Source organism: Ursus americanus, chromosome 27 (assembly GCF_024610735.1).
Source record: "Ursus americanus isolate L20-20 chromosome 27, mUrsAme1.1.p, whole genome shotgun sequence".
Lineage (NCBI taxonomy): Eukaryota > Metazoa > Chordata > Mammalia > Carnivora > Ursidae > Ursus > Ursus americanus.
In genome coordinates this window covers 40,897,610-40,923,499 of record NC_142153.1, presented here as the reverse complement: position 1 = coordinate 40,923,499, position 25,890 = coordinate 40,897,610, and the positions used below count along the sequence as shown (strand labels likewise).

At 40.4% G+C, this 25,890-nt stretch overlaps 1 protein-coding gene across 3 annotated transcripts; it reads right to left on the bottom strand.

Annotated features, from left to right (window-relative positions):
• Positions 1-2,261: 2,261 nt before the first annotated feature.
• On the bottom strand, positions 2,262-23,943 carry F11 (coagulation factor XI). 3 transcript variants are annotated; one of them, XM_087856551.1, is made up of 15 exons: positions 21,579-23,943; positions 20,732-20,787; positions 18,621-18,783; positions 16,971-17,077; positions 16,064-16,223; positions 14,722-14,831; positions 13,877-14,036; positions 11,630-11,739; positions 11,365-11,527; positions 11,170-11,276; positions 7,871-7,924; positions 6,442-6,612; positions 5,757-5,852; positions 4,738-4,877; positions 2,262-4,329 (listed from the first exon to the last, which is right to left on the bottom strand). In XM_087856551.1, exons 1-15 carry the CDS (start codon positions 21,614-21,616, stop codon positions 4,168-4,170), a joined length of 1,797 nt encoding a protein of 598 aa, XP_087712677.1. In that variant the 5' UTR covers positions 21,617-23,943; the 3' UTR covers positions 2,262-4,167. The 3 variants fall into 3 exon arrangements, with proteins under 3 accessions (XP_087712677.1, XP_087712675.1, XP_087712676.1); XM_087856549.1 differs by having other exon boundaries at positions 6,442-6,617; positions 7,756-7,924; positions 21,579-23,942; XM_087856550.1 differs by lacking the exon at positions 20,732-20,787 and having other exon boundaries at positions 6,442-6,617; positions 7,756-7,924; positions 21,579-23,941.
• Between the last annotated feature and the right edge of the window lie 1,947 nt (positions 23,944-25,890).

Here is a 25,890-nt window from a genome sequence, read left to right as displayed (position 1 = left end):
AAACCTAGAGTGACAACACACAACCACCAGTACTGCTGCTGGAACATCAGTGTGGGTGGTGAATTCTCTGAAGGTGACCTTCAAGTCACTGTCAACCAGAATGTGGAAAATCCTCCCACGCAAGGAAATGGAAAGGCCCATTCTAACCCAGACTGGTGTAGGGTGTGGGAAAGCACACAACGAAAGAATGTTAGCACAGTGTAGAGCCCAGAGGATGAAGAGAGAAGAGGGACTGAACAGGACCAGAGGGAAAGATGCCTCTTCATCAAAATGGACCAGGTACCCTGATTCTTTAATGAGGTTGGGCAACAGGTAGGGCCCTAAGTGTAACATATATAATACAAAAGGTGTTGTTTACAAAGTCTTTCTTAAATAAATACCTGAATATTGTATATGATTCTCATTCCAAAGTTCGGGTTTACTTCTCAGAGTCTGTGATAATGGCAACCTATGGGTGCCCAGGGTGCCAGCCTTTGAGAACCACACTCAGTGTGGCCACATGTGGCCTTATTACTCGCTGCCCAGGAGCACCACTCATCTGAGAGAGAGAGAGAGAGAGAGAGAGATGGCTCTATAGAGTCCCAACTAACCTTTCTTTGAATTCTTAGAATTAAAATTATTCAAGAAAACAGGACTTTTAAAATTAGAAGAAAAACTATGTCCCATCAAATAGTACAGTTATAAGTGCCAAATATATGTAGGTTAAATTTAATTGAATCAGGGTAATAATAATACTTTAGGACACTAAGTCCCAGTGCATCTCAATGTTTCCATTGCAAGTAATAGAAAACCCAATTTGAACTGCCTTAAACACGAAAGGGGATTTCTTTCTATGGAACAAGGGAGCCCAGAGTTCGTTCAGGCTTCGGGCATTCTATCTCCATGTCTTGGTGAGCCCTGGGCTGGCTTCTCAAAGTTGCTGCCACCACAACCAAGATCAGTGCTTCCTCGTTCACGTAGAGGAGGAGGAGAAAGCCATTCCCTTGGCAATCAAAGTCTTAAATGTTGCTCACACTGACCTCTCTAAGCCAGTCACAGTAGCTGGGGGAGGCCATGTGCCAGCTGCCTAGACCTGATTGGCCACAGACTCATTCCCAGGGCAAGGAAGATAGGATCCATCCCTGGAACCAGAGATGGCATTACTTCCACCCCAAATTTGTCTGGAACATGCAAGGAGAAGGGTAGCCAACCGATTTTTTCACAATACTGAGCTACTGTCCAGTTTGAACAAGATAAGTTCTGGAGGTTTGTTGTTGTTGGTGGTGGTGGTGTTTTTCTTGCAAGAATTCTTAGCACATTTACAAGGCTGCAACAATCATACACTTATTTTCGTCTACATGGTAACTGAATTAATATTTAAATAAAAATTAAGCTGTTAATAAGTTGGTAACCTTATACATGTGATGTTTAATGTCATTTATATTAATAAAATTGCAGGGTCACCTGAGTGGCTCAGTCAGTTAAGCATCTGCCTTCAGCTCAGGTCATTATCTCAGGGTCCTGGGATCAAGTCCCGCATCAGGCTCCCTGCTCAACGGGGAGCCTGCTTCTTCCTCTCCCTCTGCTGCTCCCCCTGCCTGTGTGCTCTCACTCTCTCTCTGTCAAATAAATATATGGAAAAAAAGAAAATTGAAAAAACAAAACTACATCGAGTCTCACCTTTTCCCAGCTATCAGGCTGTCAAGAATTTCCAAGTTTGATGTCATGAAGTTAGCCAAAGTGTGACCCTCTGTTATACTACTGGTAATGGGACAGAAAACTGTCACAGGTTTTTGAAGAGAAATTGGATAATATTTACCAAAATTACAAATGCATTTGCTCTTTTTGTTTTGTTTTGTTCTCAGCAATTCTACTGGATATATGCTACAAGTTTACCACAAATGAATGAGTGAAAAAAATTGAAAACCACTTAAGTGTCCATCAGTAGGCGGCTGGTGTTTGGAATCCCCACGCTGGAATACCATACTTGTGTAAACAACAGACTGAGGAAGCCCATTGTGCACCAACCAGAAATATCTCCAAGGCACAGCCTGAAGAAGAGAACAGTGCCGAACGGTGTTAGGGTGTGCAATCTTCTGGTGTGGAGCAGGGAACCTTCTCACTATAGGTATAAGATATATTTTATACCTTCTTCCAGTTCACTCATTTCTGAATCATGGACATATACCTACCGTTCAAAAATTGAGATAGCATACAGTGTTAAGTATAACAACTAACGTGTGTTTTTCTCAAATATTTGTCAGGAAAGACTTTCCAGAAAGATCTTTCTCTCTGTCCCTCTTTTAAAGAACAGACGTTTATTCAGAAATGGATTAGTAACACATGGTCTCCTCCACCTTTCATGCCTCTTCCTCTCCTGAACGACAAAAAAGACACAAATAGGGAATGGAGAGGAAAGATCTATGAAGAATTATAACCTAACATGTTTTTAATGTGAAGGGTTACATCAAGACGACTAAGGTAATAAGCAGGTAATAAAATAATTACTGCTGTTTTGGTCATTTTAATGGAGCTCAAGTCTCAGTCTCAGCCTTGTTTGACTCTCTAAGTGTTTTGGATCTGGCCGCTTTAGACCATCCCAGTCTTTTTGATTTGGGGTTCTGCTTGCTTTTATTTTTCGTTTGTCTTCCTCAGCACAAAACTCATTTTAATCCCAATCTTTGAACCTGCCCCAAATGCTCTTCTTCCTCTCCGTGGTGGTCGAGCCCTGTGCATCCCTCTCACTGAAGTTTTAAACTTGTGTAATTGTTTTACTTGTGTTGTTCACGCTAACGAGACTGGGGCTCCATGAAGGTAGGGACATCGCCACTTGCTTACCAGTGTCCTCACAGTTCAGTGTGCTCACTAAGTATTTTTCATACTGCATGTGATGTAAAGTCGTCGACACAGGTTGGAAACTGCAGTGGAGACGGTGCACATTCCAGTTATTACACCACATCAGAAACAATACCCAGGCAAATACACTAAAGGGGAAACCCCAACATTTAGCATACAGGGAGCTATTCTGAAGATAATGAAGACTCTACGATAGCCATCCACTTGTTCCCAAATTGTGTTTTCCCTGTAGTCTGGATGTGCTCTGTATTGATTTCTGTCCAATCCCTTTATCACCGTGAATGTGGATTTGTAAACTCACACTCAGTGGCAGCTTGTCTTTGGAAGGCTCTAGCTTGCTCCCCTCACCTCGATCGGCTTCCCTTACCCAGAACCACTGAATAAATATACAATCTACACACAAATAGTTTTCTAGACAAGTACAACTTTTAAGATTTTTCCCCTAAGATACCACTTCCAGGGGAATTACAGCCTTCAATCCTTTCCCAGATAGAAATTCTAGAGTCCACATTCACATGCACTCATGGCTTATGTCTACCCAAACTAATTTAAAAACATATTAAAAATTGAAATGACAGGAGCGTCTAGATGGCTTGGTTGAGTGGCCAACTCTTGATTTCAGCTCAGGTCATAATATCAGGTTCGTGGGATCAAACCCTGAGTCAGACTCTATGTGGAAGATGGAGCCTGCTTATGATTCTCTCTCTCTCCCTCCCCCTCCCCCCCATTTCTCTCTCACTCTCCCTCTTAAAAAAGATTGAAATGACAAAGATTCCTGATTATTCTGAAAACTGGCCATTGAATCAAATTCTTCTTTCACAAAAGAAAGATGTTCTTGTAGGCAGAGTACAGATTCTTGCAAATTGAGGGTGACTGTCCTTGTTCCCATTTTCTCCAGCTGCCATTTCTCGCTTCACAGATCTGCTTATGGTGGTTGCTTTTGGCAGTTCTCCCAGAGCCTCTCGTGCCACAACCTGATTCTTGAATCTTAAAAAATATCTCCCACTCCCCCTGCTTGTGTTACCTCTCTCGCTGGCTGTCTCTATCTCTGTCAAATAAATAAATAAAATCTTTAAAAAAAAAAAAAAAAAGCAAGAGACTGGATGCTGAAAACAAACTGATTATCATAGAATGGAAATTTTGAAAATGACCATTTGTTTCTTTTGGCACATTCTCACAAATACTGACCCCTTTCAATGCGTTACTGTCTCAGTAGTATAACCTGTGGAGGAAAATGGTGGCCCAGCGTCTGTCTTCAGTGAAATCAAAACCCTCCTCCCAGAAATAACCTGATTTTCCTTTCACAGTGTCAGGGGGCATCTGGGAACTCTTTCACACTGCTTGAGTTTTCTCCAAAATCCAGTCCACATACTTAACCACGTTGGTGTAAACCCCTGGCCGTTCCCTTTGACCGCAGCCTTCTCCCCAGCTGGTGATGCCCACCAAATGCCAGACCTCGTTGTGTTTACAGGACAGGGGGCCCCCTGAGTCTCCCTGTGATGGGGGGAAAAAAGAAAAGGTGCATAGATGAGTGATTTTGCCTAAAATTCTGCTCTTGCCTCTTTAATAAACTTCAATGTAAGTAAAACAAATACACCATGGTTCTCAGAAGACTGCTTTTTAAATGCATTAAACTTTCTGGGGTGCCTGGGTGGCTCAGTCAGTTAAGTGTCCAACTCTTGATTTTGGTTCAGGTCATGATCTTAGGGTCATGAGACCAAGCCCCGCATCAGGTTCCATGTGTGGAGCCTGCTTGGGATTCTCTCCTCCTCCTGTTGCCCCTCCCCTTACTTGTACACCCTCTCTCTCATTCTCTCTCTCTAAAAAAAAAAAAATAATAATAAAATAAATGCATTAAACATTCTAACGTGAATATATTCAACTGGTTGAAAACACTCTTACCTTACAAGCATCCTTCCCTCCTTCTTTATAACCTGCACAGATCATCTTATTGGTTATTTTATGCCTTCTGTATCTTATCTGGCATTCTTCATTTGTCACCAAAGGTATGTTAGCTTTCTGGAGAGTATTCTGTATTTTGCCTGAAAAAAATTTTTGGCTTGTTAACAGAATAATCATATATATATATATGTATGTGTATATATATATATATATATATATATATATATATATATATATATATATATATGTATATATATATATATATATGTATGTGTATATATATATATATGTATGTGTATATATATATATGTATGTATATATATATATATATATATAATATAAAGATATGTATTTAAAATCAAAATCATACCTATATAAAAATCTAGAAAAAATATCAGGTTTACCTCATAGACCTTTTATAATTACAAAGTATAAAGAAAAGATTATTTACTAACATGAAGTTCAAAACTAAGTATGCCTCTAACTGGAATTACTGCCCAGAGAAAATAACTGGGTAACAGGCCAGGACATTTCATGAAAAGTGCTAGGTTTCATATTAAACTTCATTAAAAATAATTAGTCTTTAAAGACATTGTCATATTTAAAATTTCCAATCAAACAAATGTAGGATCCACCTCACTTGGGTAATTTTCCCTTTTCATTTTTTTTAAAGATTTTATTTATTTATTTATTTATTTGAGAGAGAGAGAGAAAGTGAGCAAGAGCATGAGCAGGGGGAGGGGCAGAGGAGAAACAGACTCTCCACTGAGCAGGGAGCCTAATGTGGGGCTCGCTCCCAGGACCCTGAGATCATGACCTGAGCCGAAGGCAGACACGTAACCGACTGAGCCACCCAGGTGCCCCGCCTTTTCATTTTTATTAACATGTTTTCTGTAGTTGAAGGATGTGGTTATTTTACTCACATTGTAGCTGTATGCCTTGATACACAAGAAAAGGGTAAAACTGAGCTGTGTTGTTTACCTTTAGGATGGAGCACACTGAGAAACATCATTTCTTACCTCTTAACTTTCTGTACCCCCATCCAGTCACCCAGCAATCAGTATATATTACATTTCTATCTCCTTTGGAAGGTAGACATATGGGTCTCTGAGCATCTAAATTTTAAAAATCATAGTTTAGTCACCAGAATCAAAATATATCTTCTCTCCCCCAAGAGACTCTCTTCTTTCGCTTTATATTATGTAGTGTGTTCTCTATTTATTATATTTGGGTTTTGCCTCATTGCTATTCATTTTCATTCCTCATGGTCAGCATTATCCATCACGTACTGGGTTGGTGAGGGAGTGAGGGGGAGGCAAGGCACAGCCCTCCCCATGAGTTCCATCTCTCTAACTAGGTCTGTGACCCTGTAGAAATTGCTCACTTGTTCTGACCTGAAATTCTTTTGTCCTTAAAAGATATAAATCATCTTTAATATTCCAATATATTATAGAGTTATGTCATTTGGTGCATCTGAGAAAACCTGCAGAAAACTTAGCTCTTCACCCACATCCCACAGTAAGATTTAATAATCAGGAAAGAGTTGCCAGTCTTAACAGACTAAAAGACTAGCTTTGTGGATCCTCTCTCTCTCATGATCACACCACCTTGAGGTTGCTGGGTTCAGGCCATGAAACTGCGGGTGTTAAACATTACATCTAGGTAATCATTATTGATAACTTCCCATTTAAAATTGCAACATACCTGTGTAATTTATTGCAGTTTCCAGTTTTAACAAGGCAATATCATACCCGCTTTCTGCCACTTCATATTGGTCATGGATTATTATTTCTTGAACCCCAAAAAAAGATGTGTCCTTTTTAATTTCTGATTGGTTTAAAATGCCACTATAGACACGCAAGATTTTAGGTGACTCTACCCTAAGGAATAAACAATAAGAAGAAAAGAAATTCCCATTACCAAATAATTCCCAAACATTTGAGCTATATTGCTAAGTACCTACTTATTACTAATCTTTTCTACAGGTGATGGGCTTTTTGATGGAAAGGAGTGATTTCATGCTAGGATTTTTCCACTCACATATTCCTCCTGTAGAAAGCTCTGGGTTAGTATATACTATATTAAACACATAAAAATGAAGGAAGGCTCTTTTCACCCAACACACACACACACACACACACTCTCTCTCTCTCTCTCTCATTCTCTTTCTTTCTCTCGATCTCCCTCTCATGAAGAGTTCCAGTTCTAGTCTCAGCCCTAGCATCATTAGCTGTGATCCTGAGAAATTCACTCAGATTTTCTAGCACTCCATTTTCCCATATGGAAAAGGTTAAAAAAAAGGGGGGGGTAAAGGAGACTATGGACTTCAAACATATCTGTGAGTTATAATGTGAGTATGCTACATACTGATGAAAAACAAAAACAAACACACAATACCATGTCTGGAAACAGAATACTGAAGTGCAAAGGGCGAGTCTGGCCAACTAAAATTCCCTGGGATACATATACTCTCCTGACGGAGCTTTTAGGTTTGGAAAATATTGAAATTGACCTAAGTAGGGAATCCAATTTGAGGATTCATAATGAACTCTTCCTTCTGTATTAGGAAACACAGGGACAGAGAAAGAGAGAGGGAGGAAGGGGGAGAGGGAAGTGGAGGGAGACGGAGGAGGGGGGAGAGAGAAGAGAGGGAAGAAGTGAGGGAGAGAGAGAATGACAGATTTAGAGAAGGGGAAATTATCTTTGTGTTTAGTTCTGGACCCGAGGCCCAAGACGATGCACAGAAGATACGTCCTGATGGGAAACAGCAAGAACACTGCTGGGCATGTGTACGCATTTAAACGGGGAAGTGAAATAATATGCCATCATGTTCCTGCACCTAATCTAAGGTTGGTAGACCATAAGTGGTTCTTCCCTTTTGCCTTTTTTTTTTCATTTTATAAATTTAATTTAGCAAATAGGATAATTTACATTTTTAAAGTATTTACTAAAATGCTAATGATAGATTTAATATATGTGTGAGCCTGGGGAACTAATAAAAACAGGAATGGTACTGACTCGTCGAAACAGTGAGCAGCTGTTAGTATCCACTGGTTTCCAATGATGGAGCCTCCACATAGGTGTCTCTGGGTGGGTGATGTGGTATGCAAAGTTATCTGCCACGGCCACTCACCATGAACAGATGCCGTTCCTCCAACAATTCTGGGCTTGATTTTGGTTGTACACTCTGCAACAGAAGAGTCGCAATGAGTAGCTTCCTAAATCTTCCTTTTCCATCAGTAGTTATGTTCCTTCAGGCACAAAGAGGAGAAAACCTTCCCTCGATTCAATATTTTATTATGACCCTGACTTGAAGAAATTTTATAATCAAGCTGGCAAGCGAAGCATGCACAGGAAAACGGAATGACTCAGGCACCTTGTAATTACGTGCCCCCAGAGAAAGTCTCATCTGGCATTGCGTGCGGTCTTATCCTTCCTCACATGATAACCCTTTCAAAGCAGCTAACCAGTGCGGCCCTTGGACCTAATCACATCACCTGGGAATTTGTTAGAAACGTAATGTCTTGAGCTCCCCTCAGACCTAACAGATGAGGAACTTGGACAGCGGAGCCTAGTAATCTGAATTTCAATCGGCTCTGCTGAAGTTTGAGAATATTGTTACAAAGAAAAGTGAGCACCTTCCACCCAGTTTACAGCATCTGTCCGGTTCCCCCCATCTTCTTCCCCTCAGGCTGGCTTTTGGTCCCCATCTCTCCTGCTCCAGCTGGGTTCCATCCAAATCTGGGCTGCTCTTCCGTTTGTGAACTGCTTCTGCCTTTTGGTCTTGTTGACAGTTTGAGGTTCTCCAGGTTCAACCCATGATATCTTCCAAGGACTTTGATTCCGATTTACCCCTCTGTCTCTTCCTATCTTAGCTGCCCTGGGCAGGATAGTCCATTCTGCTTCTACTTCCTGGGATGCCAAAATAAGCACCCACCCTCCTGATGGGAGCCTTGGCCAAATCTGGCCCAATAACTTAGGTAGAGTGGCAATGAGGCACTCATAGACAACAGTTTTCTAGAGCGATTCTTCTCATATTTTAATGTGCATATGGATCACCGGGTTATCTTTTATTTTATTTTTACTTTATTTTTTTCACCTGGTTATGTTTTAAAATGCTGATTCTATTCAGTCTGGGGCGAGATCTGAAACTCTTTCTAGCAAGCTCACCGGTGACGTCAACATGCTACACCCAGACCACACTCAGAATAACAAGGACCAGAGGATCAAGGAGGCTTGGTAGCCTTAGCTGAAGGAGGAGTGTGAAATTAGCAAGAGTCACTACTCAAAAGCCAAGTCCTAGATGGTCTATTGCCTGGTTTTGTGGGTATAAAACAATCTCTCTAGGCCTTACTTTCCTCAACAGGGAAATGGATGTATAATCCTGAGGCAGACTTCAAACAGAAAGAGAGGTCAGGAAAAGGAGTCTTAGAGAAAACACCAGCTGGTAGAACATGGAGACAGGAACAAGCTTGACGTGCTTGTGAAAGCTTAAACAGGCTGCGATACTGAGAGAAGAGTTCTCACCTGAGAGTAGATGGAGTGAGATTAGCTTCAGAGAAACATTTTGAAGATTTTGACTAGATTCTGGAATTACAGGGAAGCCGTTATAATTCACAAGAAAGGAAAGGCAAAGTTTAGGAAAATTAATAGGTAAACAGTAACTAAAATGTTACAAACAAAAAAGACTTTCTTAGGGATAAATAATAGGTCTTGTTCATTCTCTTTTGTCTCTCAGTTTAAACAAAATGCTGAAAATTCGTGTTTCGCGATAGATTTTATGTCAGGATTAGATTTTGATGGCAATTGCTCTGTATCTTCAAAAAGTTATGAAGAACAATGGCAGTTTAAGACATGATAAATATCTCAGGTAGATATCCCCTCCCATTCGGGTATTATTTCATCTAGTCTAATGCAGGAAAATCTAATTATCTAGTTTCAGAAGGTGCCCTAAAAAGTCGTTAGATTTTATTTCCCTTTATCTTTTATTTTCTGCTTCAGCTATCAATTTCTACCTGATATATTCTGTAGGCTTCACAGACCAGAATCCATACATTTATCAGAGAAGAAGATAATGAAAGGAGGAAGGTGGGGAATGGATTCTGCAATTTAAGGTATAAGGGCTGATTCCCATTTTAGAAACTATCAACATCTCTAACAACAAAATCTGCCAAGTGCCAGGTGTCCCTTCTAGTGCTTAGCAAAACTAAGACAAAAGCATTATCATAAATGCTCCTTCTGTCTCAAGTGAATGTATTGTGAGGAAAACAAAGGCTATTTGAGATACGACCTCACTGGCTGACTTTTTAAAGGAGCTTGGGCCATCCAAAGATTCCCATCAGATTCCTCTACACTCCAGAAAGGCATGGTTTCCTAGTTAGGATGTTAGCATTGGACACAATACTGTATATGCTATGAAATAAGTTCTCAGAAGTTAAGGATTTACTCACCTTCTCAGCAGAGAAATAATTCTGACACAAAAGATTTTTATACCCTGGAAACTATTACAAAGTAAAATCATCACTTCTTTTTATTCACTAAATCTCAGTTGAATCTTAAATTCGTAGTGCTTTATAATATTGGACATTAAGCAATACAAGTCTAAAATGCAGTTTCATGTAACTCAGTAAGTACTGAAGTCATAATGGGTATATTCTTTCCTGTTGGGGGTTCTGTCCCTTAGATCATTCTGTTTGCCTACAAACCAGCCCTTGCGACTATGCTCAGAAATTAGCCACTGGAATTGGCCACGGCTGATGTGATTTTTCATTATAATTTTTATGGTATTATAGGTATTTTTTAATCTAGACAATGTTTTTATTTCCTTTCTACCCTACCACACTCATTGTTATAAATAAACAAGGTTTTACTATAAATGTTTTGCCAGTATTCATAGATATGCAGAATAGTTGGAGACAATGTAAAAGAATGAAGGCTCTCAAAAAGAAGCTATGATATTTCTTGAATAAATACATAATCTTTCAAACATATGATAATTATTTATGTTTCAATTAAAGGTCAAGTAATGGCCAATGGACAGAAAATGAATGATCTGACTAACCAAAATGCTGGTTGATACTCAATTTTAAAGAATAATACGAAAGATCATTGGCCTTCACAACAAGAATCAAACATCAAAGTGTTGGCGAAACCTGAGCCTCACCATGAAATACCAGCTGTACAAATGCGTCAAGTTAAAACACATACTCACGTAATACTAGGCGATGCAGAGTTTAGGTAAGGCCCAATACTTACCTCTAAAGCAGGGTCAGCCTGCGTGACGGGAGCAAAAAATAACAGAAAACTGCCTCTAAGTTCGTTATTGTACTAATTCTCTCCCCTTCGTGGCTACCAGTGACTCTCTCAGTCATGATATATTTAGTACAGTATAACCTCTCCCATAGTATGTTTTTCAGGTGACGTTAAACTCACCATTATCCATTTTACATAACCTTAATGTATATCCGGAGATGCCTCCTCTCCCATGAAGTATTTTAGTTGGAGATCCATTTGAAGAAAGTTTTAAGTAACATTTACCCCTGCAGGTTGGAAACAAAATAGTATAAACATAATGCCCGCTCTAAAAGGTCGGACAAGCGTGTCTGTGTGACTCGATGTAGGTCTTACTTCCCTCCGTTGCAAGACTCTGGAGATGGGGAATAGGTAAAAAATTGGCAGCGGATGGTGTCGGTACACATTTTCTGGCAGTCTTCGTGCCCTTTCGCATCAACAATGTCCAATTCTTCTCCCAAGAAATCAGTGTTGTGGTAAAATGAGGAGTGACAGAACACTAGGCAGCAAACCACAGATCAGATATGAGACACAAAACCTCAGTGCCCATCAACCTCGGGTGTGCTGAGCTCCATCGGGAGAAAGTGCTTTCGCTGTTTACCTGGGACGCTGTGCCTGCAGTTTTGCAGACTGAAACCAGAAAGAGCTTTGTTCTTTTTAATGCGTGTACTTGGTAATCCACTTTCAGATGTTTTCAGGAGACAAAGATTTCTAACCGTAAAAAAAATAAAAGGGAAATGTAAATATATTGTGTAAGACATGTAGAAGAAAAGAACCATTTTTTATAGCACACACAAAAGGCAATTCATGTGGGTACTGAACAGTGAAATATTTCTCATTTTGCAAGTACTCATCATAAATCAGTGAGTCAGACCCCAGGATCCATAGGTGGTAGACAAATTTTCCAAAACAAAACCACTTGCCTCCATAAAAATTTTCTGAGCTGGTTCTATTGTCAGTGTTCCTAACATTTTCCTTCTTTGCCTCCTTTCTTTCAACACTCCTAGCCCATCTCAAAGATTCCATCATTTTCATGCTACGGATAGAGTTGCTGGCTGACTCTGGATGGCAGATTTATTCCTGGCTTAGTGAAATCCAACACAGGCTCCACACAAGCAGCATCTTCCTGGAAAGATGGAACTTTTCCTAATTAGCCCCAAGTCACAGTCTAGAGCAGTGCCGTCCAACAGAATTTTCTGCAGTGATAGAAATAGTCCATGTCTGTACCATCCGAGTCAATGGCCACTAGCCACATGTGGCTAGTGAGCACGTGGAATGTGGCTAATACAACTGTGGGAATGCATATATACTTCTATTTAATTTTAATTAATTTAAATTTAAAAAGCCAAGCTTGGCTTGTAGCATTCATCTCCCTCTCTCACCCTGTATCGAAGATCCATGTGTTACTCCTCTTACAAGTATTGATTGGGAGTTTCATAAAGGAATAAAAAGAAAAAGAGCAGTGATTAACCCAACAGTACAAAGCCATCTTTCTAATTTGTGACATTTATAATGTCCCAAGGCTCAATCTCTGAATCTCCTTTCTTCTCTGACTGCACTCGGTCCTTTGATGGTCTCACCCAGTTTCAGTCACTTTAATTACCATGTATGCTGGTGACACCTGAACACAGATCTACAACATAAACCTGTCTTCTTAGTTCCAGATTTCTCTTTCCAATTGCCAGTTCAACACTTCTCTCTGGCTGTCTACTAGGCATCACTTCCCTCTTGAAATCTGCTCCTCATGAAATCTGCAGCTCTGTCATGGGCTTTTTCATCCCTTCAGTTCCCTGGGCCAAAAGTCTTAGAGCAATCACAGACTCTTTCTCTCCTCCAGAGCCAACATCAAATTCATCAGCAAATCTTTTTGGCTCTACATGGACGACATATACCAAACTGATGACTTCTGTATCACTTCCACTCTGGTCCAAGTAGGGCAGGGTTTTTATCTGTTTAGCTCATCAATGTATCCCTGGTGTTTAGAACAATGCCTGGTATACAGTAGGCACCGAATAAATTATATTATGTTGTTGAGTAAATAAAAGCAACAGATATATTTTCATGTGACAGACTTAGTACTTCTGAAAGTTGCTCAATGGAAAACCAGGCTTGTTTGATGGACAAGGAACTTGAGGGCTTACCCTGGCTGGATTGCTCTTGGAGACACACTCCCCGCGTGGGCAGCCAAATCAAGCAAATACTGAGGATTCTGAGAATTCTGATTCAGATAATATAGAGAATCTGATTTTGAAGCAGACTTAATCTTAAGTTGTTTTTTTTTTTTTTTTAGTGAGTCTTATTATTGAGGAACAGCAATCCCAACAGATATCCCTTTAATGATCAAAGAAATTTCTCATGCTTTATTATGGTTTCCTGTATTAATACCCATTGGTATGGGAAACAACATCTCAATTCTCAAACCTCCCGACCAAATTGCCCCCAGTTCCATTAACGTAGGCCTTTACTTCCCTTTTCTTCACTTTGGATTTGACATTTCGCTGATATTCCCAGCTCTTCCTGCTCCGGGTTCAATGATCTCACACTGGGAACTGAACTAAGCTGCCTCTTAATGGTCATCCATATTTTCTTCATTCCATTCAGAACTACTCTCCCTTTGCTGAAGGCAGGGACCTCCCTCAGCTAAAGAAAACAAGAGTCCTTGCGAACATGGGATGTGTGGCCATTGGGTGAGGAATGGAAAGAGAGGAGCTAAGAATCCTTCTCTGCAACTTTGACCTACCCTACGCAGACATTTAGACCAAATGTGTAGTAGCTCAGAATTGTTAACGATGGGTTTTGAGCACTTGTTTTAAAAGATAACACATTAATCTTAATCTTAACTCCTTACCTTTCAGATTCCTTTGGCCATTCTTGAGAAAAGAAGGTAAAAAACAAACAACTGGGATGGTGAGTACAAATGCGGCGACAGGCAAAGACATCCGGAGCCACGACACTGTCAATGTTACTGTCTGCGAACACTGTACTATGGAAAATGTCCCTAATACAAGCTGCACAACAGAAGAAACCCTACTTAAGAAATCAGTTCACCAATATAATCAGTAAAATCCCAGTCATCGCATTTGTAAATGCCGTATGCAAAGTTGGGTGGGGGTGAGGGCGGGACAAAGAGGCTGAGCACAGAGGAATTAGAGGGCAGTGGAAATGCTCTGCACAATACTGTAATGACATTGCACAAACCCACCGAACACACAACACCAAGAGTGAATGCGAATGTGAGCTGTGGACTGGAGGGAATTATGACGTGTCCATGTACATTAATCAACTGTAACAAGTGTGCCACTCTGGAGGGGGTGTTGATAATGAAGGAACCTGTGCGTGTGTTGGGGTAGGGGGTGTACGGGACAGCTGTACTTTCCCCTCAATTTTGCAGCGAACCTAAAATCACTCTAAAGAGATAAAGTCTCAATAACAATGTTGTAAAAAGTTACTTTTTTTATCTCAGGATCTTCAATTTTTCTTTTAAATTAGGAAACGTGAAGTGATTATTTTAAATTCAAACATAGCTCTAATTATATAGGACATAATGAATTCTTTCACACGAAGAAGGGAAAAGATCATTTGGTCCACTGCATCAGGGAGCACATATTGGGATCCTAAGTTAGGCCCGTCACACGTTCCATCGGTACCTACTATTTAACGGCTGAACCACCTCGCTAAGTAAAGAATAGTTACCCAGATTAGAAAGCGCGCAGGATTTCAGTGAAAATCCAGACACCACTGAACTGAGTTTCGTTATTCTGGTTGGTGTCCCCATTTGGGTGTACTTCAACAGACAAACGTTACTGCATAAAAACAAAAACGGAAAAATGTTTTACTCTTCTAAATACAAGTAGGAAAAAAAAATAAGGTGGTAAGAAATTCCAATTTAGACACTGCCTGGGCATTCCAGCTACGGGACTGCTCTGAAAAGCGTGGATCTGAGAGCTGGACAGTTGGACTTGTGTCGTTGCTCTGCCCAGACCTGGTCAGCCTGTGAATTCTGTCAACTTTATTTTTCATCACAAAAATGCCAGCTTTGGAAGGATGGCGGTCTGGAGAGTAGCAGGTAGGAAGCAATGAATTCTCAAGCCCTTCTCAATTTTAGCAGTTTAACTTTTTTTATAATACCCAGCAACTCCCAAGTTCCTTGCTTGCTGTCCATGTTGTGTTAAGTCTTAAATGTATAAAAAATGTAAAAAGATGTTGTATGAACTAAGCTAAACACAAACCCTGAAAACTTGCTTATTAATTTGAGGGTTTTATCATTGTTTTTGAAACAAATCTCTGATGCTTTGTTTGCTTTGCACTCACGTCCTTGTTGTAAATGTGCAGAGTAGAATGTTAAAACCCAAAGGTAAATCCAAATACTAGTCATTTGAACGTATTTCTCTCTCTCTCTCTCTCTGTCTCTCTCTCTCTCGGATTCTAGATAAGTATAATTTACTATACAACTCTAAAACATTGCAAATATTTCTAAATATAAAAGTCAGTGACATTTTCCCCTAAACTTCTTTTAAAAGAGAACACAGATTCATCATTAGAGATCAGGTCGTTTTCATATCCTACCCATTTATCTCTGGAATATTTCAAAACCCAATGTGGGGCAGATTTTAAAACACTTCACATGGGCTTCAGTTATTTTGTCTTAGATAAGGAACTTTTATTTACGGAGGTCTGAGTAGTTTTTTCCTTTTGATTCTATAATCCTTTAGGCCAGGAAGGGCACAGGCAGACCAACCGTAACTGTCTCAAAACTGCCAGTTAAGAAATGTATCACTTTTTAAATTAGCTGAGAGAGGAGTTTTTATGTAACAATGTCAGTAAAAGACAGACTCCTTACCATAAAGGAAATGCATCCAAATTGGGCTTTAAATGCACTTTCCACGAAGAAAACTATCAGCACTGTATTTGTTATAGAAATGTCGTTTAGGGGCTAAAAATAAATTTTGGCATCCAGCTGAAGAGAACTTTTGTTTTCCGTCAGAGAATGTAATGATCCACTTACTGTCCTTGGGCTCAGCCTTGGCTCACTCACCGATGCTCTGCGCTTGGAAACTGGCTTGTTGCGTATGTGAAAAAGTGACAGTGGACATCATTTGTGCATCTCTCTTGGCATTCCTGAACATTCCTGGTGATCGAGCCATTATAGTTCATGCCCTTCATGTCCAGGCCCACGTACACATTTTTGTTGCAAGCTGGAAACAAAAGCAGAAAACATGGCGACCTTCCAGACTCTAGGGACAAGTGGAAAAACGCGCTACCTCGGCAACTGTCCCTCCTGACTTATCTTTCCACACCTAGAGCCACTGTTCCTCAGAAGTCCTTTGTTTTCATCTTAATCCGCTTAATTTCTACTCTAAGGTGGAAGCAGCAAAAGAATGCCAACGTCCTTCTTCTGTTGCAACAGCACGGACTTGTAAATTCCTGTTTTCAGTTTTCTGCTCTGGCCTCCCTGGTCTCCTTAACCCCTTGACGGATTTACTAACCTATTCAAGAATCTTTTCACCATTAAGACAAGTGTCATCTCAACCTTTACAGTTGGTCTTTTGATTTGAAGTAATATGTTTAATAAGGACTTTTATATAAAACTTTAAGCTGGGAAAGAGAAATACAATAAATGAATGATGAGGACTATGTAGTAAGACATGTCCTTCTATTGTGTAAATTTTAATGAATGGGGCGGGAGGGGCGGGGCTGCATCCTTAGTGTTTACTCTACACTGAAGGAACTTCGTTAGGAGACTCTATGACCATACAGCAGGGTTTTGTTTTATAGTTGTTGTTTTTGGTTTTTGGTTTTTTTTTTGAGCAGTGGTTGCTGTAGCATGTAATTTCTCTTTTTTTTTATTATGATATGTTTTATAGTTTTAAAACCATATGTGGTGTAACTATATGTACATATCACAGTAACTAGTATTTATGAATTCTAATAAGACATCCTACCACTTATTTGGTGTGAGCATTGCTTGAAAGAATATCCAGAAATGGCTCCTGTCATATTCACCCTTGGCAGTGTTTCTGTTACACTGTCTTTCAGGATACAAGTAAACCTGTTTAAAAAAAAATAATAACATTACTGCAATGAGAACTTCTGTTTTAAAATAATGGATCTTAAAAGCCAGCACACAGAAAATCAAAGAGAAAGGAACAAACTGCTCTATCTCCTGCCAAAACAAATATTTTCTTAGCGAAACTGCGCGTTTGTTTCTCATTCCAACATCCCTACACTTCAAAGATCACGTATGGTATTCCCTACTACCTGGAAACGGGAGCGGGTGAACTATGGCCTGTTGGTCAAACAACTGTCTGCCTGTTTGTATTGCCCATGAGCTAAGAATGGTTTCTATACTTTTAAATGGTTACATTTTAAATGGTTATATAAGTACTTAAATAATATCCTTGATTTTGCTTCTGGACCTGTAATGCCTAAACTATTTATTCCTGCCTTGTCAAGAAAAAGTTTGCCAAGCCCTGCTGTAGATTCTAGAATTGTAATTTCATAAGTTCTGGGTACTATGTAAATATCTATGAATGCAGCAATAATGCAGAAAGATGTTGATAACTGAATTCTGTAGTAAAGCTTTGTTACTGAATTTTCAAGTTTGACGTGGAAACAAAAGGGATGGATGGAATGCCCTAAAATTTTAAAAACATAAGGAGGGGGAAATAGAGGGGGAGATGAACCATAAGAGACTATGGACTCCGGGAAACAAACTGTGGGTTTTAGAGGGGAAGGAGGGTGGGGGGATAGGGTAACCGGGTGATGGGTATTAAGGAGGGCACGTATTGCATGGAGCACTGGGTGTTATACACAAACAATGAATCATGGAACTTCACATCGGAAACTAATGGTGTACTGTATGGTGACTAACATAATTTTAAAAAATAAAATAAAATAAAAATATAACTATAGACACAAAACCACTAACGTCAATTTGTGAATCTGTAGAAGATTCTGGTTAATAGCTATAAATTATATTTGGGGGACAATTTTAAGGGATTCTTGTTAAAACTGTATGCTTTTTGTGTAGGAAAATGTATGTTGAAATATTTAGGGGTGAAGTGTTACAATGTCTTCAAATTAATTCAAAGGGTTAAATAGATAGATAGATAGATAGATAGATAGATAGATAGATAGACAGACAGACAGACAGACAAGAAATGGAAAAAGTCTTGGTGGTGTCAGGGGATCACTGTACTATGCTTTGAAACTACCTTTATAAATATTTATTTCCTAATAAAATAATTGAGGGAAAAGCACCAGTTTAAATAATATCCAATATCAATCATCAATCAAAAAGCAAAGAACAAAATGATTAAGAGGCATAAAAGTGGAGAGAAATAAGAGAGAAAGTGTACCATTAAAATCGAGACCACAGAGAAGTTGGGAAGTCCACACTGAGGGGCAGGTCTGCTGCTCCCTGACCTCCCTAAATACATCTTTTTTGTTCTGTACTATTTCATATTTCGATTGAAGGACAATATGTTTTCCAACTGTTGACCTTACATTTTACAAAATGGTAGATGAATATTCCCTGGTAAGTAATCCTCACGTAAACACTCTTTCCTCTACGTAGAAATGCAAACATTTACCATTTGGTAGGATCTTGAGATGAAGACTCAGCCGTGAAGGTGAAGAGCAAGCAGCGCGGGTGGTGGGTGCAGACAAGCTGGCAGTGCCTGGCACTCGGCGTGAAAACGGTAGTGATGTCACCTCCTTGGAAGCACGTATCTGTCAGCAGCTCCGTCACGCAGTCTGTGATGGAATACACGGCACGCCTTATTTGGGATTCTCAGTGCACGTATCTAAGTAGATAATAATCTCACAAAGGCAAGCAGAGGAGGTCTACTTAACAGAAATATGCCTGAACTTGGAAATCAGAGCAAGCAACACTTTCACGTTAGTTTACTGGATGAGAAGCCTCAGACAGAAAAGGAAATCACAAAATGGCACATTTGCCGCAATGGAATTGTGCTGACGGGGGCTGTCTTGGAGCCGTGGTGATTCGTGGGAAACTGAGCAATTGCACAGAGCTTTACTGGCAAAAGATGTTCTCTAGGGTCGCTTCCAAGTCTGGAATGGGCCACCTGCTTTTTCCTTTCCCTACTGCTTGCTTGTTGAAACTCCATGTTTATACGAAACAAAGGATCCAGAGTGATCATTTTTCAGTAGTGTTCAAAGGCCCTGGACGTGAGATACTGTATCACAACACTATTTTAAATGGGCCAGTTTAGTAACAGCAACTTTAGACTCTCAGAAAAAGAACCGAATCCCATTCTAACTGAAACCATGCACAGGTCTGTAGGTTTTTTTCTTTTAAAGCTAAATTGCGTAAGATTAATTTTTTTTTTCTGTTTCTAGGAAGAGATACCTAATATTGCAGATTATGGCTCTTTGGGTCATTATTACTTAGTCACTGAATAAAAGGGTATTGTTTTTAATCTTGGTATATTGCTATTTAGAAGTATTACTACATAGCCCATGGTCTTAATATCTTTCATATATATTTAACATATGCATACTATATATGTAAATGTATACATACAGATATAGTAAAAATAAAATACTTTGGGAAGGATAAAATATAACTCAAATACTTACTGTAGTAACAAAAAATATACCAAATATAAGGAAAAGTATGTAGGTACAGAGCAGTGAAAACTATTACTAGAGGCTTATAGGATTTAGGTAGCCCGTGGCCTTGGATGGGGAAAATTCCAACTTTATTTTCACTAACCTCTAATGGAAACGTGGCATAGCCTTCTATTGTTAATGTAAGTAACAAACCACATAGTGTTCATAGTATCTGCAACTTTGTCATAATTCAATTACAGATTTAAAAAGAAAATACTACCTGCAGATATCATCAAATATCATCATCACTGATCACTAGTCTGGTGGTAATTATTACTCTGCAGTTTTAGACCCACCACTAAATCTTGTTACATCATGTGTTAATAAGAAGCACATCTGTTTTTATATCAGAGTTGGGGGTTTTTTACACTTTAACTAATTATTATACTGCAATATACTTGCCTTTCTTGGTAATCCTGTGTATTTTTATTTTATGCCTTTAAAGGCATTATTCTGAGAATACAGTCTAAATGGATCTACGGAGAAAAAGGAGTCAAGGATCCCTGCCACAGACTCTGCTCAAAGCCCATCACATATTCCTTCTAAATCACCCAACTACAACCTCTGCAGATAGCATAATTTTCTCCAAAATTGGCAGCTACCCTAGAATGACCTGGGGGTTAACAAAAACCTGCCCTGCCCTCCCTTCCCCAAGCTCTGTGTTGCTTCCAATGGAGCTGTAGGACACCGCCCCCCACCCCCCAGGTAATGAATTCTATTTACACCTCGAAATACTCCCACTGTCCACAAATCCCACCTCTTGGGGCAAAGCAAGTACTAATTACCACCAAACTAGTAATGAGTGATGTAGGTACAGATGTGGATATGGACATACATACAGACATAGACTACCACTATTACGAACAATTCCTGCACCTCAATTGCCTTCCCTGTTTTGAAACCCCAGGGTCTTAAGTGAAAAATAAAATGATTATGTCCTTCCGTGAAGTAGATGGCATGGGACCTTGGTGTGATTTCCATCTCTGGGCTTAAGCCCCTTTGTTTTCTAGTCTTCAAATCAGGGAACCAAGCTATTTCCAATTCATACCTAAGATTAAGCTCTACTTACCACCAGAAACTGAGGCAAATAAAATGAAATGTACCACTTGATATAATAAAATCATCCTACAAAGAGAAAAATGTGCACATAAAATTTGAATTTATAATTAGTTCACTGCCATCAGAGTTTACAATAAGGACACAGGGGAGTGGTTAATTCCGTGTTCACAGGGTTCTTATCATAATGCTGAATTTTACCTTCCCCACATCCCAGGACATTCTTCAGCATGGTTTTGCGTGGTGTTAACACTTTCCTAGTTCTGAAGAACCCAGAACTGATGGGAGATTACACCCGCCAGCTCAGCTTCCCCATGCCTGAAGCTTCACCATTAACCAGAGATTTCTCATTGCCATCGTCTGACCCCTCCCCCACACCAATTTGTACACTTTTGTTTTCTCTTCCAAATTGTTTTCCTTTCCATCTCTGAAGTCTCGCGATAGCTATCGAAGAGCTCTAAATGACTTTCTACTTATGAAGTTTCCCATTTTAAAAATTCTGCTGCAAATATATTCATAGACCGTCTTGGTCACCCATCAATGTACTAATCACTGAACTAACTGTTCTATAAAAAACCCACCATCAGTGAGAAACATCAAGACTTATTTTTTAATATTGATGTTGAACATCTTTTTAATTTGTAAAACACTTGTCACTGATGACAAATTACTAGCCTTCATTCTGCATCTTCTATCCCATGGGTTATAGATCAAAGCTTCCACACTGGCAAGTCAGACAAATTTTAAAAGATCAATCATTCTCCACTGTAAAACTTTTTAAAAGCCCCCACGGTAGGAAAAGGTACTTCGAGGAATAATTGCTTGACAGAAATCGTAAATAAGAATTCTGGAACTCGTACCTGAACACATGGTGCTCGCGTGTTGGGCGCATTCTCATCAGAGCGCTCCCCGGCTTCCCCTGCAGTCTGCATCCCGCTCTCGGGGGCCTGCGCAGGTGCCGCTCGCGTCGGTGTTTACTTGTCCCCGCTCCAGTGTTGTGCAACCGTGTCCCTCCAAGTCTCGGCGCGTCGAAAACGTACGTGGTCGAGTTGCTTGCCCTCTCACTGCATGAAGCTCCTTTGGTCTTACTGTATCGTGTGCTGCAAACACGCCAGCAGAGACACTGCGAGAGGACCGGGGGTTTGCCCGGGGGCCTGAGCCGGGGCGAGCTCCCACCACGGCGTCCCACGCGTTCCAGCACCAGCCGGTAATCATTAAGCCCCGCTGACCCCGAGCCCGGGTCGGCCAGCAGAGCAAGGACGGTCGGCCGGGCTGGCGGATGCTCAGTACGGCGGGGGACCGACCCTCCCCTGGAGGCGGGCAGGCGTCCTCCGAGGCCTCTGCTGACACGGTCAGTTGTAAGAGGCCCAGCTCTGTTTGATGCCACTCACAAACACGGCAAGTCTAACTTAATGTTTCTGCTTTGTTTTGTTTTGTTTTTGAAAACCGGGAAATATGGGGCTTTCGTATCTTTCCTTAGATGTTGGCGCCTCGAGACGAAAGGAGAGCTAGGAAGTCACGTGTCTAGCTTTTGCGGGAAAGGCAATAGAAAAACAACAGGTCTACTCTCTTTGTCTTGGAGGGCGCCCCCTAGCGATGGGGCCTGGTGCAGTTCACAAAGAGGAAAGCTTGTGAAAGGTTTTTGGGGGTTTCACCTGGTTGTACTTGTTAAGCGCCTTCCCATTGACCCTGAAAGAAGGACTAAAAGCTCTATAGAAGCCGTGGCTGAGGCATGTCCTCTGTTACTGTTCATTAGTTTACTACTCATGGAACTTGAGCAGAAATCGTCTTCTTGCTCTGTAAACCTGTGGGTCCTTGGCCAGGTTGCTTTATCTCGCTGAGCTTCACAATAACGAGCCCTAAGGTTGTCTATGTGATCTCCTGGAAGCCTAAAGATTTTTTTTTTTAATTAAAAACCCTTTTTAGGGGCGCCCAGGTGGCTCAATCAGTTAATTGTCTGCCTTTGGCTCAGGTCATGGTCTCTGACTCCTATTTTGAGCCCCTTGCTGGCCTCCCTGAACAGTGAGGAGTTTGCTTCTCCTTCTCCCTCTGCTTGCCACTCCTTCTGCTTGTGCTCTCTCTGTGTCAAATAAATAAGTAAAATCTTTTTTTAAAATCCTTTTTAATATGTCTGATTTACATAAATTTTAGTTCCTTCACAAAAATAAGAAATTTAAGAGAAAGAAAATTTTATGGTTCGGAGAAGACTTCTGTTTCCATAGAGAAGCAAAATAAGATTTTACATTTATAAATGGAGTCACAATTTAAAAAATTCTGAAGATGAAAGAAGAAATAAAATTACAGGTTTGCCCCCATTTGAGACCTTGCTGAAGTTATTGGTATCAGAGGAAATACTGTACTTTGTTCAGGGACACTGTGCAGATGGGAGTGTGATCTTCCGAGAAAATGCCACCAGTTACTTTGAGCCTCTCAATATTTGGCGATAGAGACTATTTCATTTTATGTCCATTATAACAAGGTTGACATTATCTGAACAGTTTCTGAAAGTGTGTTGCAGTGCCTGGGTGGCTCAGCCGGTTAGGCGACGGACTCATTTTTTTTTTTTTAAGATTTTTTTTTTTTTTTTTTTTTTTGACAGAGAGAGACAGGCTGTGAGAGAGGGAACACAAGCAGGGGGAGTGGGAGAGGAAGAAGCAGGCTCCCAGCGGAGGAGCCCGATGTGGGACTCAATCCCGGAACGCCGGGATCATGCCCTGAGCCGAAGGCAGACGCCTAACGACTGCGCTACCCAGGCTCCCATTTTTTTTTTAAACTTTATTTAAATTCAAGTAGCCAACATATGGTACATCATTAGTTTCAGATGTAGTTTTCACTAATGTATCAAGTTTATCATTGAAGGAGGCGGTGAGAGTATAGTGAAGTAAGGCAGATTGAAGCTTAGCCCCATATAACTTCATTGAAGGCTTTTTGAAAAGAAGAGAGAAGCCAGTTAGAATGGCAAAAATCAACAAGGCAGGAAACAGCAATTGCTGGAGAGGATGTGGAGAAAGGGGATCCCTCCTACATTGTTGGTGGGAATGCAGGTTGGTGCAGCCACTCTGGAAAACAGCGTGGAGGTCCCTTAAAAAGTTAAAAATTGAGCTACCCTATGACCCAGCCATTGCAATACTGGGTATTTACCCCAAAGATACAGACGTAGTGAAGAGAAGGGCCATATGCACCCCAATGTTCATAGCAGCATTATCCACAATAGCTAAATCGTGGAAGGAACCGAGATGCCCTTCAACAGATGACTGGATTAAGAAGTTGTGGTCCATATATACAATGGAATATTACTCAGCTATCAGAAAGAACGATTTCTCAACATTTGCTGCAACATGGATGGGACTGGAGGAGATAATGCTAAGTGAAATAAGTCAAGCAGAGAAAGACAATTATCATATGATTTCTCTCATCTATGGAACATAAGAACTAGGAAGATCGGTAGGGGAAGAAAGGGATAAAGAAAGGGGGGTAATCAGAAGGGGGAGTGAAGCATGGGAGACTATGGACTCTGAGAAACAAACTGAGGGCTTCAGAGGGGAGGGGGTGGGGGAATGGGATAGACTGGTGATGGGTATTAAGGAGGGCACATATTGCATGGTGCACTGGGTGTTATACGCAACTAATGAATCATCGAACCTTGCATCAGAAACCAGGGATGTACTGTATGGTGACTAACATAATGTAATAAAAAAACATTAAAAAAAAAAAAGAAGAGAGAAGCCAGCATTGTGTCACAGAGGGCAGAACATTGTAAGGGGGATTTGGACTCAGAAGAGGGCTTTATGCAAAATGCTGAGGACTGTGTGACATTCTACCTGGAAGGCGGTTCTTCAGACAGTTTTAATTCATCAATTGCCAAGATCGTGTGACCAGTCTTGACATAAGGAATCCTTAGTGGCCCAGTCCTTAGTTTCCCACTGAAAATCAAGTACATTCCAGCTAAACAAAGAGCACATATTTATGATGTACTCCTTTTTATGAAGCTTAAATGCAGACTGGCAAATTTATGCCAAGACAGGTTTTCATGGAAAACCAATACATGAAGTTATATAAGGTCCTTACATCCCTGTATTGTTTACTCCATGAAACCCCATCTCTATCCTAAAGCTCCAGTCAAAGACTATAATGATAACCTTCCAACCCTACTCAGAGAAACAGAAAGACTCTAATGACAGCGATACTCCATTGGGAAACCAGATAATATCTTCCCAAGTTTGGTTTAGGTAGTTAGCAAAACCTCTAAAGCCTTTGAAGTAATATAAAAATTCCAAGATATTTTTTTCCATTTAAATAAAAGCAGAATAGGCATCTTACTTGTATAGAAACTCTTTGAGATTAAATAGACCTTCTTTCAAACTGAGACTAAGTATTCTAAAGATGTTTTTTCAATTAATGCCACTGCAGTTTAGAATTCCAACGTCAACTACATTTACCTTCAATGTAAAGGTTTCCCCTACCCAGTGAAATAAAATGCTTTTGAAGGCTAATGGAAATAGGGAATTACTAGACAAAATCTTAGGAAGAATCTAGAAGTTAGTTTACAGAGACCAAAGTGCAAGTCAGAACTTAGAAGCATTGGTGACCTAAAATCCCCCGTCTGGGACAAAGGAAACCACACAGGCACACTGCAGGTAGAGACCCCCTTCTCCGTCACAGCCACAGTCAACTTGCTCTTGGAGCTCCTCTCTCTCATCAAGAGTTGCTTTGAAAAGGGGCACTGCCTCCCATGCTCTACAATCCCATTCTTGTTGTTCCTGAAATATCCCCTTTTCATTAGAAGGTTTTAATGTTGACCTTCAATCGGGGTTTCTCAACACTGCCATTATTGATATTTGGACCAGATCATTCTTTGCGGTGAGGGACTGTCCTGTGCCCTGTAGGATGGTTAGCGATATCTCTGGCTTCTACCCACCAGATGTACCCCCTTGCCCAGGTGTGACAACCAAAAAGGTCTCCAGACTTTGCCAAATGTCCCCTGAGTGGGGATTGTCTGTCCCCAGTTGAGAGCTGCTGTTTTAGATGATAATGAAAATAACAAATGATGGTTTCAAATGCCCCTGTCACCTTTTATCCTTCCCATAGAATGAGACAACACGACTGCGGCTAGAGACACCATCTGGGATATACAGATACAAATGCCATGCTCAGTCTGGCTCTGTCCTTGCC